At 37.8% G+C, this 20,862-nt stretch overlaps 1 protein-coding gene across 2 annotated transcripts in view; it reads right to left on the bottom strand.

Annotated features, from left to right (window-relative positions):
• LOC136268829 (uncharacterized) overlaps positions 1-20,862 on the bottom strand; it is a 168,288-nt gene that overhangs the window by 12,425 nt on the left and 135,001 nt on the right. Inside the window, exons 13-17 of one of the 2 annotated variants that reach the window (XM_066064304.1) lie at positions 14,168-14,432; positions 13,854-14,105; positions 4,981-5,527; positions 2,803-4,788; positions 1,616-2,059 (exon numbers count right to left, since the gene is read on the bottom strand). In XM_066064304.1, the coding sequence (XP_065920376.1) occupies positions 4,569-4,788; positions 4,981-5,527; positions 13,854-14,105; positions 14,168-14,432 (1,284 nt within the window). In that variant the 3' untranslated portion in view covers positions 1,616-2,059; positions 2,803-4,568. The remainder of the gene's footprint in view (positions 1-1,615; positions 2,060-2,802; positions 4,789-4,980; positions 5,528-13,853; positions 14,106-14,167; positions 14,433-20,862) is intronic. The other variant, XM_066064296.1, reaches the window with a different exon arrangement.

Below are 20,862 nucleotides of genomic sequence, written 5' to 3'. Positions count from 1 at the left end.
GGCACTGAGGGTTACTGTAGTTGTCTTGTGTGGCTCTGTGTGAATTTATCTATTACCATCTTAACTGCTATTAGGTTAAAAACTAGGCTTGTCTTGATGAATAAAAAATGAAACATGTGGTTTGTTCCACAAACACTTCATTCAAAAGTTATGGTGCTATTTGCTGTTTGTCTTGGCCTTCCTCACTTCTTGATGAACTCTCGATGTACTAAAGTGACAGCAATAAATTATTTTCAACCATAGTAGTGTATTACATCTAGCAATAATTCAGACGAGGGATTGACAAACTCAGCAAAACCAGGGACGAGATTTCAAAACCTTTTAGATTTCAAAGTGAGATTTGAAGATTTCCGTAAGATCTTGATTGTCCTTTACCTTATCCAGATTTTACCAGTGCTCTACAACATCTCAGGCTTCTTGTGGATAGACAGAAGCTTCTTGGCTCTTTAAATTAATGAGCCTTCACAGATCATATGTACGTGGTCAGTAACCCCATATAGTAAAAATACAGTGTGCCTTAAAAGGCTGGTGCCTAATGGGACTATTAAGGTCCATGTGTTGTCACACAAAGACCAAGTTACTACGCTAATTCACTGCTGCTTGGTTTGTGCAAACTGGAGCCAAAGTAAGTTGTTCATTAGATATAAATTGTATTTTTATACCTGGTTTGTGTGCTAATTGAGGTGATAATTGTGACAAAGCCAATCCATGTGTTGTTACCTGGTGCAACCATCCATATGTTCATTCCTCATTTTTTCATTGATGTATAGTATGAAAGTGTTCGTAACTTTAAAATGAAGTCACCTAATTAAAACTAAGCTGTTTCTGACCTTTAACATGTGCTAGTAAAATAAAGCCTAGGACGAAAATAATGAATTTTCAAAGTATAAATGACTGCAAAGTCACAATCTGTGATGGTGCTACTGTATCAAAAAAATAAATATCATAAACGTGTGCGGGAAAATTTTATAATTGTATCACAAATAGCATTTCTTTGCATTATCTAATGTCTTTCAGTGTATAATAAGCTTATGTCAAAAACCAAGTATGTTCACCTCACGACACAAACTGCATGAGCCAGGTTGTTACACCAAAAACACTCGTAACTTTTGATTACTTTAGATTGGAACTATCTTTGAATAGTTAATTTAAAAAATGTACAGTAACTGTAGAGAATTTAAAGATTTTTAGTAAGATTTATTTTTGTAAATGAGATGTGCCTTTGGGCTTTGCTAATTATATAACTAATAAAAATAAGATGATTCCAAGTCCCAAAGCCAGTTTATAGATGGTTTTGGGGGGGTATTTAAAGGAAGTGAATTCCATGTAAAAGCAGTGAAGCTGTAAAATAGGGGTGTGGCCTTAAAAAACCTGGGTGAAAAAGCAAAGGTGGTGGCTAAGACATGGCTGGCATTAACATTCAATTTTTTTCACCAAGGCTTTTAAAAAACTTACTTAGCTTTTGGATCATAGTATATGCAGGTATATATTCAAGGAATCATTTGACACTTGAGGGGAAATAGTCCACCTATTCTTCTCTACAGGTTACAGTTGTAATTATGTATGACAAGCTATATGTAGAAGAAAAAAAGTTAGATTTGAAACCACTAGTTACTTTAAATAATGGTACATGGTACCGTTATCCCTGTTTTTCTTAACTCTGCCTTGCTGTATTACAATTGCAATGTTTAAGTGCATATCTAGTTCACTGTTCAGATTTTGTCCTGGTTAACGTTAACATCTTTTATTCTGTGTACACAGTAAACATGACTCCACCTGTTAAGGATCTCTATGAGCACATCACTCCACGCTATGCCACATACTGGAAAGTGATAGGAGTACTATTCGGAGTACCAAGAGGAAAGCTTGAGATCATAGATCATGACCATTATCACAAAGTTGTTCCTTGTTGTAATGCCATGTTGGAGAAATGGTTAGACACAGATGTCACTGCCAAGTTAATAAGGGTCATCCAATCTCATGTTGTGTCAGCTTCAGTCTCAGTTGATCTGCTTCCTCCTGAGAAAGGTAACCAGTACTTTGGGTATGAGGTTAATTGCTACAGAACAAAATATAGTGTTGATATATAAGTGTTTCAGACTTTCAGTTGAAATAAAAGTTTCTGTATAGCGCAAAAGTTTAGTGGGGGAAAGTTTTGATGAATTTGTCAATTCATATTGCAACTTAGTAAAATTTTCCCTCTTTAAATTTTACATTTAGTGCATTCTCTAATATATAACATTGGAATATTTCATCAATAGTAATTCACTTGTCAAAATGCTCGATTGTCTGATTTGTTAAAATTTTACTTTGTCAAATATTTGCACTATATGGTATGTAGCTACAGTAGGACCTTGATTATCCAAACTTCGAGTATCTGAACAGTAGCGGTGACTGTTCTATTAGGGCATTTTGTCAACAGGTGTATGTTCTACTGTATTGGAGTAGTTCAACAGAGCTCTGTATATAAATCAGTGGGCTTCGTTTATCCAAACAAATTTGCTTTTCTGAACACTTTTGTGATTCAGCTGGTCGGATAATGGAGGTCCTACTGTATATGCAACATAAATTGCAACCATCTGAGAGCCATATGCATCCAATGAATGTTGAAAGTTAATTATGAACATTTATGCATAGCGAAGAAGCCGGTTAAAAGTCACTGAGTTTATTTTCTGAATTTTACCCAACTAAAGCAATGCAATAATATACTGCTGTATGTACCTCATACCTCTAAACTTGCAAATAGCACCTAGCTATCTTGCATATTACTATTGTTGTAACTGTTATGGTTATAAATTAAACCTTGCTGTTTGTCTTGCAGGAGTTGAAGCAGTCTCCACACTATCCAACAGAGTTGCAATGCTCAATGCACAAGCACAACAGAGTGTTGATGAAGAAACCTGGCCACCTGATCAACCTAAGAATTTCATCCCACTTGTATTAATTCATCATCAAGAACAACGCACTCAAGAACAATATGCTGAAATGTCTAGGCTAATCCAAAAGGGCATCATTGATTCAGTTGTAGGCAGCCAATCAGCTTCAAAGTCAGACAACCAAGATACAATACAACATGTCGTCAATACCAGTGTTGTAACTAAGAATGTTGCTGATATCCTAACTCCACTAGAGAAAGGCGACAGCCAAAGGTTGATCATAATAGAAGGGGCACCTGGCATGGGTAAATCTGTTTTATTAAAATACATTGCCATTGCATGGGGGAAATAAGCTGTTGCTGTGTATGTTCAAATTAGTACCACTCATCTGTCTGTGTGATCCTAGCATTCAACAAGTTGCACCAATCCAGTATCTCCTTCAGCTATTCTGCAAGGGAGATGCAAAAGCAGCAGAAATTTCTACACTGTGTAGTGAGTATCTTCTTGCCAATGGGGGAAAGATGTAGCTTTTCTTTTTGATGGGTATGATGAATTCGCAGATAACCTACAGAAAAACAGTTGATTGCAGATATTATCAATCAGAGGGTACTGCCACTTTGTGGTTTAGTGGTATCATCTCGTCCACATGCTTCTGTTAAGCTTCGTAAGCAAGCAGCAGTTAGAGTAGAGATATTGGGATTTGCTGAAGAGGAGAGACATTACTACATTAAACATGCCCTTGAAGGTCAGCCACTCAAAATCAGTTAGCTAACCCAGTACCTTTATGATCACCCCAACATAGGTACTGTAATCTATACTTTGTACCATTCAATACGTCAGTACTGTTGTACTTGTACAATTTAGGAATACCCCTTTCAAGAAATTCTGCTGAACTGTATGATCACTTCATTTACCAAACCATCTGTCAACATCTTGCTAAATGTGGTGAGCCTGATTGCAAATCAGACAAGCTTAGCCAACCTTCCTGAGCCTCATAATACAATAATTAAGCAGTTTTCAATGTTATCACTGAAACCTCTTAATGATAACCGACTAGTCTTTACCTATAATGACATCAAGGAGATGTGTCCTGATATAGCTTCTCCAGGGGCAATAAATGGATATGGATTATTGCAGACCATACAATGTTTTGGTCTTACCAGGAAAATGATGACATTTTATTTCCTTCATCTTACCATTCAGGAGTACCTTGGGGCTCGCTAACATCATTAACTACCTTCTACCAGACAAAGAGCTTCAGCTCCTTCGTGAAAATTAATACTTTTACCATTAACCTACCATCACAGCCATTTCTTGACTGCCACCTTGGGTTTCACATCTTTTTCACCATGGCCTTTTTGGGGGCCACACCCTTTTTTACAGCTTAGCTGTTTTGGATTAAATATTCTTTTTCAGTATAGATAGGTACCACATTATGTGTGGTTACAAGTTACATGACCATCTTACAACATGCACGCATCATGTACATTTCCTAACATACGTAGCCTGAATTAGCTTCATAAATGTGGTTATTATATCGAACTGTTTACATATGAATAACTATCTAGTAACTAATGAGAACTAATCAAACACTACAGTACACAGCTACCACAAAACACTGTTCTGTGTACTAGAGGCCTAGCAAAACACCTACTGGTCTACATTATTACTCACACTATATTGTAACACACTCTACAATATATAGTTGGAGCAGTTATCAGTTGATCGTTGCTTGTAGTACAGATCACAATTATCAGAGCAGCACACGAGGTAAGGAAAATAATCATTCTCAAAGTAGCTAAAATAATTGATGCCATTTACACTGCTCCTATGGACAGTACCCCTCCCAGTTGAACTAGTTATCAGTAAACCACTATCATCATAACAGCATTGTTGACCAGCTCCATTATACCTGTATTGATACATTAAAATAACTACATGATATGTGTACTGTATATATTAGTAGTTGTGACCAGATTTGAGAAAGGTGATTTAATCTCTTCATAGTACATTATGGTGAACCTAATGTTGTTTAGAAGGTTAATTTAAAACAGAAATGATATTTCTTTCCCAAAATCATTCCTCAACAGCTACTCTTACTCACATGGCCAACTTGCTGATCACACAGTGGTAGGCCCCTTTGTTAGTTTTACAATTCTGAGCTGCCCAAAAATAAGCAAGTTCTTTTGAAGTACAAAAGACATCATCCATATACTTTGGGTCGAGTCTGACTTGCTGTAGACTACAAGGACATGGGGAAAAAATTGTCACAGTCCCCTTGTGTATCTCATTAACTTCCCAATTTTTGCACACATCTTCAAGATTGCCTCGATTTGAAAGACTAAATACTGAACTAACATAACTAACTTTCATGGAGTCAGTATTCTTGATGACCTGAATCACTGACACAGGTGTTGTTATTACCCTATTGCGATTCAAAGCAGCATGTTTAAATGACTGTGTAAGTTTAATGCGTGATTCTTTCCATTTATTTTTCAGAAATTGCATGTGGACAATTTTATACTGATCATTCCATGGCTCATTTCTTATGGATATATTATAGACTTTTGTTGGAAAAAGTACAGCATTTAAGTGTTCATGTCCATCCTCATCAGTTATCATAACATCTGGTACATGGTGGATCAGTGGAACTATAACATAACAAAACAGATAATTACAATGTACGTAGTACTGTAGAACTTACCAATAATGATCACATTACTGGTTAGGTACAATCAAGCCTACATACACTTAATGCTCCTACAAGCTGCTATGGAATTTTAATATTGTATCATACTTAAGGTGACAGAATACCCTCAAGATCTGAAAATGTTTTTTGGTTGCTGATAACTTGTACTTAAAAATTACTTACATATTGTTTGCATGTGAAAGGCCACATGGCACAGGAAGATACTCATGTTTCTTGTAATTTTTACTTCAATGTAACAAGGCAAGAGTGCTTAATGGCCATTTTCGTGACAAATTTTAACTGTACCTTACCTTCTTGTGTTGCAGCTTTGCAGCAACTGAAGCTTTACGCTTCCAATAATAATGTCAGTACATTTAACAGCATCAGCTGCAGAACAATATAGTGCACCAAGGAATAAACTGGAATTTATGATGACTTTTACATAATTATCAATATATGGACCAAAACTGCATGAATCCACCCTACAAAGCAATTAATTTTAAGGCTTCCCAATGGGTGTTTTGTTGTTCGCCATACATTTGTAGCTATAGGGCACTGAAATTCTATAAAACAAATGTGAACTCTCTACAAGGTAATTTCTTCTAGCTGAACTCTCTACATGGTGGTTTCTTTGTAGCTGAACTCTCTACAAGATAACTTCTTCTAACTGATCTTTCTACAGGGCAATTTGTTTGTGGCAGAATTTTCTACAGGGTGATTTCTTTGCAGCTGAACTCTCTACATGGTGGTTTCTTTTTACTGTAGCTGAACTCTCTACAAGGTAATTTCTTCTAGTTGATCTCTCTACAGGGTGATTTGTTTGTAGCTGAATTCTATACAGGTGATTTGTTTGCAGCTGAGTTCTTTACAGAATGGTTTCTTTGTAGCTGAACTCTTTACAAGGTAACTTCTTCTAACTGAACTCTCTACAGGGAGATTTGTTTGCAGCTGAACTTTCTTCATGATGGTTTCTTTGTAGCTGAACTCTCTACAAGGTAACTTCTTCTAGCTGAACTCTCTACATGGTGGTTTCTTTGTAGCTGAACTCTCTACAAGGTGACTTCTTCTAGCTGATCTTTCTACAGGGTGATTTGTTTGTAGCTGATTTTTCTACAGGGTGATTTGTTTGCAGCTGAACTCTCTATATGGCGGTTTCTTTGTAGCTGAACTCTCTACAAGGTGACTTCTTCTAGCTGATCTCTCTACAGGGTGATTTGTTTGTAGCTGAACTCTCTTCATGATGGTTTCTTTGTAGCTAAACTCTCTACAAGGTAACTTCTTGTAACTGAACTCTCTACAGAGAGATTTGTTTGCAGCTGAACTCTCTTCATGATGGTTTCTTTGTAGCTGAACTCTCTACAAGGTAACTTCTTCTAGCTGAACGCCCTACATGGTGGTTTCTTTGTAGCTGAACTCTCTACAGGTGATTTGTTTACAGCTGAACTCTCCACATGATGGTTTCTTTGTAGCTGAACTCTCTACAAGGTAACTTCTTCTAGTTGATCTCTCTACAGGGTGATTTGTTTGTAGCTAAATTCTGTACAGGTGATTTGTTTGCAGCTGAGCTCTTTACAGAATGGTTTGTATGTAGCTGAACTCTTTACAAGGTAATTTCTTCTAGCTGATGTCTCTACAGGGTCACTAGTTTGTAAACGAATTCTCTACATGGTGGTTTCTTTGTAACTGAACTCTCTACGAGGTAACTTCTTCTAGCTGATCTTTCTATAGGGTGATTTATTTGTAGTGGAATTCTGTAAAGGTGATATTTTTTGCAACTGAGCTCTTTACAGAATGGTTTCTTTGTAGCTGAACTCTTTACAAGGTAACTTCTTCTAGCTGATGTCTCTACAGGGTCACTAGTTTGTAAACGAATTCTCTACGTGGTGGTTTCTTTGTAACTGAACTCTCTACAAGGAAACTTCTCCTAGCTGATCTCTCTACGGGGAGATTTGTTTGCAGCTGAACTCTCCACATGATGGTTTCTTTGTAACTGAACTCTCTACAAGGTAACTTCTTCTAGCTGATCTCTCTACAGGATGATTTGCTTGTAGCTGAACTATCAACCAGGTAACTTCTTCTAACTGATCTCTCTACAGGGTGATTTGTTTGTAGCTGAATTCTGTACAGGTGATTTGTTTGCAGCTGAGCTCTTTACAGAATGGTTTCTATGTAGCTGAACTCTTTACAAGGTAACTTCTTCTAGCTGACGTCTCTACAGGGTCACTAGTTTGTAAATGAATTCTCTACATGGTGGTTTCTTTGTAACTGAACTCTCTACGAGGTAACTTCTTCTAGCTGATCTTTCTAAAGGGTGATTTGTTTGTAATGGAACTCTGTACAGGTGATTTTTTTTGCAACTGAGATCTTTACAGAATGGTTTCTTTGTAGCTGAACTCTTTACAAGGTAACTTCTTCTAGCTGATGTCTCTACAGGGTCACTAGTTTGTAAACGAATTCTCTACATGGTGGTTTCTTTGTAACTGAACTCTCTACAAGGAAACTTCTCCTAGCTGATTTCTCTACAGGGAGATTTCTTTGTAGCTGAACTCTCTACAGGTGATTTGTTTGCAGCTGAACTCTCTACATGATGGTTTCTTTGTAGCTGAACTCTCTACAAGTGATTTGTTTGCAGCTGAACTCTCTATACATGATGGTTTCTTTGTAGCTGAACTCTCTACAAGTTAACTTCTTCTAGCTGATCTCTCTACAGGGTGATTTGTTTGTAGCTGAACTCTCTACATTGTGGTTTCTTTGTAGCTGAACTCTACAAGGTGATTTCTTCTAGCTAAATTATTTCCTTCTATAGTTGCATGAATTCCCTACAAGGTAACTTCTTCTAGCTGATCTCTCTACAGGGTGAATTGTTTGTGGCTGATCTCTCTACAGGATGACTTATTTGTAGTTGATCTCTATACAGGTTACTTGTTTCTAGCTGATCTCTTGAATTCTCTTCGGGTGACTGCTCTATTAGGATGACTGCTCTATTAGAGTATCTCGATCTCGCACTTGCTACACCAAGTTGGATTTCGTGTTATAACTCCGTGGCTTTAAGTCTGATTCTTCTACACCATTGAAGAGCCTTTCTAAGATGATAACTCCATCTGTACAGCGATTTTCAAAGCATTACCCCAAGCGGTTTACCTGGTAGGCGTGGCAAGCAGTCGTTTTTTATTAGCTAATCTCGATTGCGTAATTGTTACACACTGTTGGTTTTTTCGTTGTATCTTCCTGGTTTTTAGCTAGATTTCTTTCAAACCACAAAAGGTTTGAGGTTCAATAGTTAACCTATTCACCCACCAATTTTCAGCTTCTTCCCATACGCGGTTTACCCTGTAGGCGTGACAACATATTGGTGTTATTTTTCGTGAATAATCGCTCATAACTCTTTGCCTGTTTATCGTATTCCATCCAAAGTTGGTACAGAGATGCGCCTTTATACCCCCCTTCTGTGTGCCAAATTTCAAGGCGATCGGATAACGCGTTCGCGTTTTATAGCAGTTTTTGTAAGTGTGCGAAAAGAGGAAGAAAAATAAGAAGAAAAAAAAACGAAGAAACTGAGCCAATTTTTGAAGTCGCATATCTTGGGAACGCTTGAAGCGATTTCGCTCAAATTTGGAATGTGGAGTGCTGAAGGTGGAGGGAGTGTCCACAGCAAAAATCGTCTTGTTTCATCAAGGCAGCACAGAGCTACGCAGGTGCGAAAATTGCGTTTTCTTTCTTCCTGTCAATATACTCACTGGTGTTACGCGCCGGCTTCTTGGGCCGCACGACACACTACCGTGTGTCTTGATAATGACATATACAATGGAGGTGTGCTGGAGCTGGGAATGGAGGGAAAGGTCAAGTCATTATTAAGTGTCATGTACACTGATTAACCGAGTTGCGAGGGTTTACCAGATTCGCAAAATATATATTGGCTGCTATAATTCAGTGAGACCAAGCTTTCTTAAATGCTGATGTCTAAGCATTGCCAGTAGAGTCTCCCCAGTATAGTTACAGTTTATAAATTTGTACCTGTGGCCGTCAATAGGGGTGTGGCGTTTACTAGAAAATGCATTAATTATTGTAATAAATACCATATGGCTGGTTATTTTTGAAGGGTTTCTATTTTCGGATGTTTCGAAAAGGCCCTTCTCTTCAAAATTAAATTCTCAAGTCCTGTTGTTCTTCGAAAATAAATTCTCACAAGTAAAAGTAACGTACTTTCATGTGATCGAACAACGTGTATTTGCTCATGTATTCTTTACAAGTTTAAGCTCAGTATTATTAACAACAGTTGAACAGTATCATTACTGCGTCAATAGCCAGTAAAGTATCCAGAATGTCCCATGTCGTCCCTGATCAAGCCGATTGCCTTGCCAGTGGCTATCTACTCCACTTATAACTCAGTCTTCTTTCCAGTGTGTAAAAGTGGGGATTATTCCATCCTCAATTCCATCAGTAAGGTAAGCACATGCATGCAGACTCTACATATTTTTGTAATTTGTGACACGGATTTCTATTTGCTTGAAATCCACCTGTACTTTTGAAATATGCATTCTTCGAAATTAAAATCTTTGAAATTCAGATTTTACTGTTCCTATGAAAATTTCTGGTTTGAAAATAACCAGCTATACGGTATTTTATGTGACTGGATTTTGGATAAATGATCCAAATCGTACATTAGAACTTTCAAGACAAATGGTTTCAAAGAATTCAAGTCAGCATAACTTGCCAACGATAGCAAGCACATAATACACAAAATTTACACAAGAGATGCATCCACCTAATATCTTTCAGACCACTTCCAGTATTTGTAGAGATTCCTGCCAAACAAGGTAAAATCTGAGCAGTTGGATGAGCGAAGTAGTATCACGAGTGCTCACAAAGAGGTGGAGGGTGGGGGATGGTGGGGTGGGCAAGAGATAGACTTCAAAATGAAGGCAGACCACGATTGAAGCCCAGACGGACTGTGCTGACTGCTTAGTGACTGATATGCAGCAAAATCAACAGAAAAAATGTTTGGCCAGCAATATCAGACCATCCACCAGTAAACTACTGATTCTTGCCAAGCCAGGCCCTTCATAAAGCCAGAAATCACCATTTGAGCTCACCACACCACCCAGAAAAGAGATCTATTAAAACAGTTGGAGTAATGCTGAGTGTCAAGACTAGTAGTATGATAGTGTGGCAATCCACTAGTGGTGTTAGTTTGATTTTATCTGATGTGCGATTTGGATCAGTTTGTAAAATTGGGTTTCATAATTATATGTACCAGTAGTATCTATGATATAGCTGTGGTAGTTGGTCTGTAAGCTATTCTGCCAATTGATTGTAGTAAGTAAGCATGTGATGAACTGTTTATATTGTTGGTTCTTGTGGTACAGTAGGTTTAGCAGTTTGATGTCATGTGATGTTCGGCTATGATGTGGATGTCCTACATAGTTAGGTATATATTTCTTAAATGTTTGCAAGCAGCATTTGTTTACACTATAGCACAGGATGAGGTAGCTGTAGGCCTTGTGTGCATACACATTATTGATAATGCCTCACATGAACATGAGGTATTTTTTGTGTGTGTACTTCAGTTAATGCTAGTCTATGCTGAACCATCAAATATTGACTGGCTATGCCCCTGGACACCATTCAGACCTGGGTAAGAAGAGGGTGACATGGTTGTGCTTTTATTACTTGTATTGATATACTGTAATTATACCTGATGTGATGCTGCTGATTGTGTTATTTGTAGCATCTTCTACTGTATTGTTGGCCGTTACTCCAATGCTAGATAGGGGTGGCTGCTGTTGTGATTACTCGGGTTGTTGTGGTTGTTCCTGTTCCTGTTGTGGTTGGTTGTTGATTCTTTTATGCAGCTTTGCAGAAATTAGGACTACTTGGAAAGACAGTCATAGCAGTGTAATGGAATGCTTACCAAGTCCCGCTGAAGTTTCTTTATTGCTTCTAATTTTAATTCCTGGCTCCACGCAATAGCTGATTTGGTGAGCTGTTTCCTCATGGCTTCAGTCAGTTTACCTTTTCACTTGTAGGATGGTTTGTCATGGACCAAGTTATCCAGTGTTCCACAGAAGCACTTTAGAGTGTGCATTCCACTTTCTTAATCAAGGTGCCATATAGTACTTTCCTGAACTGTTGCTATCTCCAATGAACCCACTGTAGTGGATGGAAGCTATGCTGCATTTATGATTGACAGAACCGTTCAACAATTATGTCGGTTTATACTTCTGATGATGACTGGTCACGATTGAGGAATCAAGTATGCTCAGATATATGGAGTTTTTATTGCTTCCCATGCTAAAAGTAACATTAACTGTATGTTATGTTGTAATACTTAGTTTGCAGTTTACCTAAATCCCAGACCAGCTGATAAACATTGATTAACACTATTAAACATGCAGCAACAGGACACAGCAGCAATAAACGCAAAGAACAAGCTAATGGTGGTAAAGAATTCATTGTAGAGCAACAGTAACCTTGTCATGTGAACTATCATTTCATGGGAAATACAAACCACAACAGCTGTGAACATACTACCAAATAGCGGGAATGTTTGGTGGGAATAAAGTTTGGCGAATCTCTCCATCAAAAGTAAATGGCAAAAAAAGTTTGGCGAATTGATGAGAATCGGCGCCGCTTCACTAATTAATTTTATTTCTTGAGCCGCATATCAGCATTCTTCATCATGGTGATGCCACTGCGTGGACTAGCACGCCGTGAGGATGAGCAGACATAGCTTTGTTGTACAGATGATGTGATCCGTGGATTCCATATTATACAAGGTGTTCGTGCTTGGTAAAGAGTTGGGCACTGCATGAGAGAGCTAGAAACTGCATGGAAATGGACATGACCAGCTAGCAGTAGCTGTAGTGAAATACCTCCATGGTGAAATACGGCAGAAACTTGCAGTGCTGACCTTTTCATCGAGCTTTTCATTTACTGCTGCAATGGTGGGCGACGGTAGCTATCACCTTACATAATGGTCCATTGGGATCTGAAGCATCTCAGTCGTATGGGCTGCCTGCCTTCTGTGTAAACCCTCCAGTGCCCAACTGGTAGACTTGAATAATAATAATAATCTAATAGGTTAGATTCTCTTGATGGAGTTGACTGCTCAGTTTTCCCTAGTTCTTAACAACTCATACTTCAAGATTCCCAAGACGTGTGTTTATTCCAATTCATGTGATATTAAAAGGGAAAGTTTGGATGGTTTTAGTTTGGCGAATAACTGGTCATTCGCCAAATTCTATCCCCGCCAAACTTTCCCGCTATACGGTATTCCAAAACTAACAATAGTTGATCAAGCTTGCTTTATTTTGATGGTTTACATGGTAGTTGAACATATTTTGAGGGCCTACCATAGAGTTTTATTGATATTCTACCACCATTGCTCAGAGAATAATTAAATGTGGTAAGGAATTATTACAGGGCTAAAACAGTGTATCATTGCTCAACTTACTCTGGTGATGTGATTCTATCATATTTAACTTGATGATAGGACCTAGCAAGAGTGCATAATAAAAATAGGGAGGAAGAGCGTCTAACTGCCAATGTAGCCTGTACAAAATCACTGTGTATTATTGAATAGACAATGATCCTTGAACAAATTAACACTTTTTCTGATGATAGAGATCTGTTGATAGGTGTTGAGTGCTGTTGATATGTGTTAAATAAGGTAAAGCTTTTGTTCTACCAATGTGTGGATGCTCTATACTACCCAGTGATTTTGGCTGAAAGTATCCTAGTTAGACACTCTCCCTCCCTATTTTCATTGTATACTCTTGGACCTAGCTATCATAGCTTTGAAGTGTTTAAATGCTGAGTGATTTTTGTGGCAGTCATTCTAAGGGCAATTTTTTGGCAGTGAGTTTTGCCAACTGTAACTATGTGTAGCAAGTTGTAAGCTGAATAACTCAGTTGTTTAATCCATCACGTTAGAAATAAAGAATGTAGTCAATGTATTTAAGGCTGTACATTGGGGATATAATACGCTGCTTTTAGCCCATACATCCCACTTCCGTGTCCCTTGAAATGAGCCTTTCTGTAACCTATGTTGGATCAAAAGTTTCTACTAATTGATTTAATAATAATACCTTCATTTCAAATTTGTCTACTGTCATAATTAGAATTGTAATTCAAAACTCACCAGTTGCTCTTTCTCACTCTCATGTACAATTTGTCTAACAAAACATAGTCATGTTGACATACAGTACCATAAAATTTTGCCTGGTATGTATATATGTCCAGAAAGTGTTGCTTGAAACATGCACAGCATAAGTTGAATAGATGCTTACCAATATTCAGCACAGTATAAAAATTAAATGTTGCCCCATCATCATCAGATATCCACAGCACATGTTGACCCAACCTACTAAACAATGGCAATGGACATAGCCCAACACTTGAACTGGTTAGCTTCCCAATGGTTTGTACATGTTCGAACTTGCATAGTATCCTAGCTGCCTGTGGTTTATAACATGGTCCACTAACTGTTACTAGTCCACCTCCAGTGATTGGTATATACTTCCTATCAGTAATAGCAGCACCTACAGGTAGAATGTACAACTAAATCTATAGTGGACGGCTTAATATGCTATTATATATGTACCTTTACTATTGCAACCAGAATCTTCAATTTCATTGTTATCAAGACGTAATATTAGTTGATTTGGTTTATGGGACAGCAATATTTGATGACCTCTCGCAGCATTTACAGAATTCATCATGTATTTTTTCCCAATGCTGTACCCAACATGTGTGTTCATTAGACTGATTGATGATAACACTTCACCTAAAATGTGTTTACTTTGGTACAAAAACAATGAAAATGTGTGCCTTCCATTTGTTGCAAGAATTGCCTGAAACGTTAATTGCTGTATAAAAAAAATCAAACATGGCATGAATTGATATTTAGCAAATCAGATATTTATATAATTTATGTGTCAAAAGCCACAACACAAGTTATTGTTTATTTACAACAAAAAAAACTTATAATAAGGTATGACCATCTCAGCAAAAAACTACGTAAATATAGTTAGCACGATTTCCAAATGAGTGATATCTGCAATGACATTTCTTGATGATGCAGTTAGCTACATTTCATGCATTATCTATGATGTCACAAAACAAAATGGTCACTGTAGTGTGGGGACTTTGTACAGGGAGGTATTGGGCGAGATGGTGTTTCCCTATGATAGTGTTTATAAATTCATAAAAGGGTGAAGGTGAGGCATATCAAGACACACAGTAGTGCGTCGTGCGGCCCAAGAAGCTGGCATGCCACACCGTGAGTATATTTACTGACAGGAAGAAAGAAAACGCAATTGTCACACCTATGTAGCTCTGTGATCCCTAATCCGATTTGAACTAAATTTGCTAGAGACGTGTCAGCCAGTTAGGGGAATCTACATACCAAATTTGAAGAAAATCGCTCCAGCCATTTCTGAGATACGAGTGAACAAACTTTCATTTTAATTTCTTCGTTTTTTTTTTCATGCATCTTTTTCATTTCGCACACCTCGCAAAATCCGCCATAAAACACGAATGCGTACTCAAATCAGGCTAAACTTTGGCACACTTAAAGGACTCATTAAGGCGGATCTCCGTACCAACTTTGGTAGGAATCCGATTAACATTCACGGAGTTATGACCAATTATTTGCGTAAAATAAGGTCGAAGGTGTGTCACGCCTACAGGGTAAACCTCTTGGAGGAATCAGTTGAAAATTGATATGTAGATGGAGCAAACATTGTAGGAGTGCCTTTTTGTGGTTTGAAAGGAATTGGGATAAAGACCATGGAGATATGACACAAAACCCAACCTGTGTCAAAATTACCCAATCGATTTTTATTAATAAAAACTATTAGTTTTCATGTCTACCAGACAAACCACTAGAGCAACGAACTGAAAATCAGTAGGTAGTTGGAATGATCATCATAGAAAGCCCTATCAGTAGTACAGAAGAATCAGATTACAAACTACTGAGTTATGATTTGAAAGGCAACTACGTGTAGCAAATGCGAGATTGAGATACTCTAATAAAACAGTCACCCTAATAGAGCATTCAGCTGCGTTTTTAATTTACTCAATTATATTACATTGCAAGTTATGCTGTAGGGAATTCAGCTACAAACAAGTCACTCTGTAGTCAGATCAGCTAGAAGAAAGTACCTAATAGAGAGTTCAGCTACAAAGAAACCATCATGTAGAGAGTTCAGCTGCAAACAAATCACCCTGTAGAGAATTCAGCTACAAACAAATTTCCTTGTAGAGAGATCAGCTAGAAGAAGTTACCTTGTAGAGAGTTCAGTTACAAAGAAACCATCGTGTAGAGAGTTCAGCTGCAAACAAATCAACCAGTAGAAAGTTCCACTAATAAAAGATCACCTTGTAGAGAGTTCAGTTAGAAACATGTCATCCTGTAGAGAGATCAGCTAGAAGAAGTCACCTAGTAGAGAGTTCAGCTACAGAGAAACCACCATGTACGAGAGTTCAGCTGCAAACAAATTACCTGTAGAGAGTTCAGTTAGAAACAAGTCACACTGTAAAGAGATCAGTTAGAAACAAGTCTCCCTGTAGAGAGTTCAGCTAGAAGAAGTTACATTGTAGAGAGTTCAGCTACAAAGAAACTACCATGTCGAGAGTTCAGCTGCAAACAAATCGCCCTGTAGAGAATTCAGCTACAAACACAAACAAATCACCCTGTAGAAAGATCAGTTAGAAGAAGTTAAATTGTAGAGAGTTCAGCTACAAACAAGTCATCTGGTAGAGAGATCAGCTAGAAGGATCACCTTGTAGAGAGTTCAGCTACAAGAATCACCCTGCACATAGTTCAGCTACAAACAAGTTATCCTGTAGAGAGATCAGCTAGAAGGATTACCCTGTAGAGAGTTCAGCTACAAAAACAAATCACCCTTTAGAGAGATAAGCCAGACAAAGTAACCCTGTGTCAGTATGAAACAAATCACGTTGTAGAGCGTTCAGCTACATTTCAAGTCACCCAGTAGAGAGATCAGCTGCAAACAAGTTATCTATAGGAATAATTAACCTGTAATAAATGTGTGTATTTGTATTATATATATAATTTGTACACTTACTGATAAAATCTGAAATAGTTAAAGTATTTAAAATCTGCTTCATCCTGTTCTTCTTCCTGTTGTAAAGAAAAAATAAAGCCCTAAATCCAGCCATAGGCCGGCTTTGGGGTATACAAATACAAAAAGAAGTGAAATCTAATCCAAAACAGCCAAGCTGTAAAAAACAGTGTGGCCCTCAGAAAGGCTATGATGAAAAAAGATGTGAAATCCAAGGTGGAGGCCAAGAAATGGCTGTGATGGCAGGTTAATGGTATAAATTTTAATAACGACAATTCAGGTGAATTTTGTGTCAAGACCAAGTGGCACCAAATTCACCTGAATTGTTGTTATTAAAATTTTTACCATTAACCTACCATCACAACCATTTCTTGGCCACCACCTTAGATTTCACATCTTTTTTCACCATAGCCTTTCTGAGGGCCGTACTCTTTTTTTACAGTTTGGCTGTTTTGGATTAGATGGTATATAATGCAATACAAATAAGCCTATTTGTGTCCAAATTTAAAATTTTTGGTCTGCTTTCCTTGTTGGAACATGTTTTGCACTGTCACAGTACACGTAGTACTTCTTACCTTTATTATTTAGTTGTTCATGTTTAAAAATTACAGACAACATTCATTTTGAATACTGTGTGCCAAAGTCTCTGAAGCCCATGCACTAACATGGCCAATTTGTTAATTGTGACATCAAATTTCATCATTACGGATATCATCCATTTCTTATTATTAACACACATGATAATGTATTGTGTGGCCAAGTACAGCCAGAGTGGATGTGCGACAGACAAGTGTGTATTTTACAGTAACCAAGAAAATGTTGTTTCCAGAAATTAACCATTTTTGCTGTGGAAACTTCCTTCAGGGTGGGGCACCTCCGGTTTCAAATTTGTGCTGAATCTGCCAAGCCATCACTGAGATATGCGCCTTCAAAATTCATCTTAGTTTCTTCGTATTTTTCTTTATCTTCTCTTTGCTCCACTTAGAAAAAATGCTATAACTTGCGCCTGCTTCAGTCGATTTTCTTCAAATCTGTAAGAACGTAATGTAGTACATTTACAGTCCAAATTTGGTACAAATTGGATAAAGAACATACACGATGTTCAAAAAATGTGATAATGATTCTTGAAAAATGCGATATTGATACTTTGTCATGGCCACAGGGTAAATCACTTGAAGGAATGACTTCACAATTGGTATGTAGAGGAATTCACCTAATATCGGATGGGTTCACCTTGGACACATGATTATACAGAGATGGATTACAGTATTTAAATACTTTATACATCCTCACCTAGGTCAAGTTTGTACAAGTTCACACACCAAGTATCAGCTTTCCCGGATTCCTCATTTCTTCACAGCAGCCTTCCAAAAAAATTTATCCAATTAATATGTATAATCAGAAAAAAAACAGTGGATTCACAGACATCCACTGTCTACAAATCACACTTACATCCTATCAACAGTTTTATATCTTTATGCTGTAGAGCAACTCATCCACTTTCTGAATATCCCTAGTTTATTTTATCAAATCCTTTTAATTACGAAGTACAAATCAAATAAAACAAGACTTCATTGGAGTGATAATTTTTTTGGAGTAATAATTGCACCATAAATTTAAGTATATGGAAACTTGATTAAGTATACGTAGTTTGAGATACATTTACAGGAAATGTGTACAGTATACTTTAACAAATACCGTATACTTCCGTTCACTTAAATTCATGGTGGGATTATTACTCCAGTGACATCTCATTTTATTTCATTTGTAATTTGTGATTAAAAGGATTTGATTGAATAAACTAGGGATATTAAAGTAGATGAGCTGTTCTACAACTTAAAGATAATATAAAACTGTTGATTGGACAGTGGGTGTCCATGAATTGACTATTTTCTGATTATATGTATTGATCGGAAGTAACTTTGCAGGGCTGCTGCCACGAGACAAAGAAGCCGAGAAAACTGATACTTGGTGTCCAAAGTCCCACAGCCTTGAACTATCTAAAGACTTCTCTAAAATTCCTGTTATAGCTTGAGTAATCGCATCCAATTTTGGAGCCCATCCTATATTAGGTAATTACTCTACATGGAGTAATCATCGTAGTGCAAATCTTTTATGAGAAATTGTACTAACAGTCATGGAGTTATAACAAAAATGCCAACAATACGTAAAAAGTATACAATCAAGTTTTGTAAATAAAAAACATTTTAAAGTATTACTTACCACACCTACCAGGTTGGAATCAGCTGAAAAACAGGTAGAGAGGTAGATAAAATGATCTTTCAGTGGTTTACAAAGAATCAGATTAAAATCCACTGAGTTACACTATGAAAGTAAACTAGCTGTAGCAAGTGCATGATAGAGATACTCTAATAGTGCAGTCACCCTAATAGAACATTCAGCTACATAATAAGTCATTGTATTAGAATGTTCAGCTACAATCAAATCATTATGTAGAGAGTTCAGCTAACAGCAGGTCACCCAATAGAGTTCAACTACAATCAAGTCACCCTTTAACTAGTACCAAAAACAAATCACCCTCTTATAGAGTTCAGTTGCAAACAAGTCACCCTGTAGAGAGTTCAACTATAAACAAGTCACAAGGAAGACAGTTCAGCTGCAAACAAATCACCCTGTAGAGAGTTCAGCTACAAACAAGTCACCCTTTAGAGAGTTCAGCTACAAATAAGTCACCTTGTGTAGAAATGAGTCAGAAAAAGGTCACTTGTAGAGTTCAGCTAAAAAAAGTACCCATAGAGTGTTCGGCTACAAACAAGTCACTGTGTAGAGATTTCAGCTACAAACAAATCACCCAGGGAGAGTTGAGCCACAATCAAGTTACCAGTATTTAGACTACAACAAGTTTGATACTGAAATTTGATTGGCTGAAAACGTGGTCTCTAAATCTCGTAGAGCCACGGTCATGTCCAATAGAGACCACGCTCTGAGGCGATACGAAACACGATAATTACGCGCCTGTAACATTGGCAACGCATGGGCGTTTAAATGGCTAGTAACAGCCCTACTGAATTAGAGGGAGGTATAATGGGCTTGTTTGTACTAATCAACACTACATTACTTGCTTACAAGCAGCTGTCGGGGCACAACAACAGCAACAATGAGTTGTAGTCCAGTCGCTGAGTCCAGTACTTCGATACATAGCACGCGCCTGTAACATTGGCAACGCATGGGCGTTTAAACGGGTAGCAACAGCCACGCTGAGGTCCCGCCATGTAGGGAGGTGTAGAGGGCTTGTTTCTAGCAATTAGCCATACATTTCCCATTTACAAGCAGCTGTCAACTCAAGGTACAATAACGAGTTGTAGTCTAAATAAGTTAGACGTCAAGAACCACTGGGTTCTACGGGATTTAGAAAACCCTCAGGCCCTTAGTAGCGCCCTCGCTGCGCTCTGGCGCTACAGCCCAGGGCCTTCGAGTTTTCTAAATCCCGTAGAACCCTGGTTCTTGACGTCTAACTATTATATAGAGAGTTCAGCTGCAAACACATCACCCTGTGGAGAATGCAGCCACAGACAAATAATTGCCCCTGTAGAGATTTCAACTACAAACAAATCACCCTATGGAGCAAGGCCGGTGGAAGCACTACGGCCACTACGGCCACTGTTGTAGCAAATTTTCACAGTCATGTGAGTGCATGCCTAGCTAAGCTAATATAGCTACACACTAATAAGGTAGCTACATATAGTAGTTATGTCGTCATGACATACACTAATTTATAGACACCAACCATTCTAACTTTTAATGCAGTAAAAGGATGTGCAGCCGACTTTACGTTACCACTCATATATCCTCCATTATATTCGTGTGTCTAATGATCGAAGCACATGATGACCAGTACGGTGGATGTCTTCCAGCTCTGCTGAGAGGTAGGTTATTATTATTATTGGGGGTACAGGTAAGAAGGCAAAGCCTGTAAAAACCTGATCAATTGTATGAAAAAAATTAAACTTTACAACATACAGAAAGGTTGTGTGACAGCTAGGGAAGTTACAAAAGTCAGTGTATGTATGAAGCAATATCTTAAAATCAACTCTTTTAAAGTGCTAAAATTGCTTCAGAATGTGGTTTACAAATACTAAAAATTCTAAATTTTCCTGGGGGGGCATGCCCCAAGACCCGGCATGCGAACACTCATCACAATCCCTGAATCATTACCTGGCTTGTTGCCTGACCAGCCACTAAGAGCTTC

This window comes from Dysidea avara, chromosome 1, assembly GCF_963678975.1.
Source record: "Dysidea avara chromosome 1, odDysAvar1.4, whole genome shotgun sequence".
Classification (NCBI taxonomy): domain Eukaryota; kingdom Metazoa; phylum Porifera; class Demospongiae; order Dictyoceratida; family Dysideidae; genus Dysidea; species Dysidea avara.
Note: the sequence above shows the minus strand (reverse complement) of the source record. Positions and strands in the feature narration are given on the sequence as shown.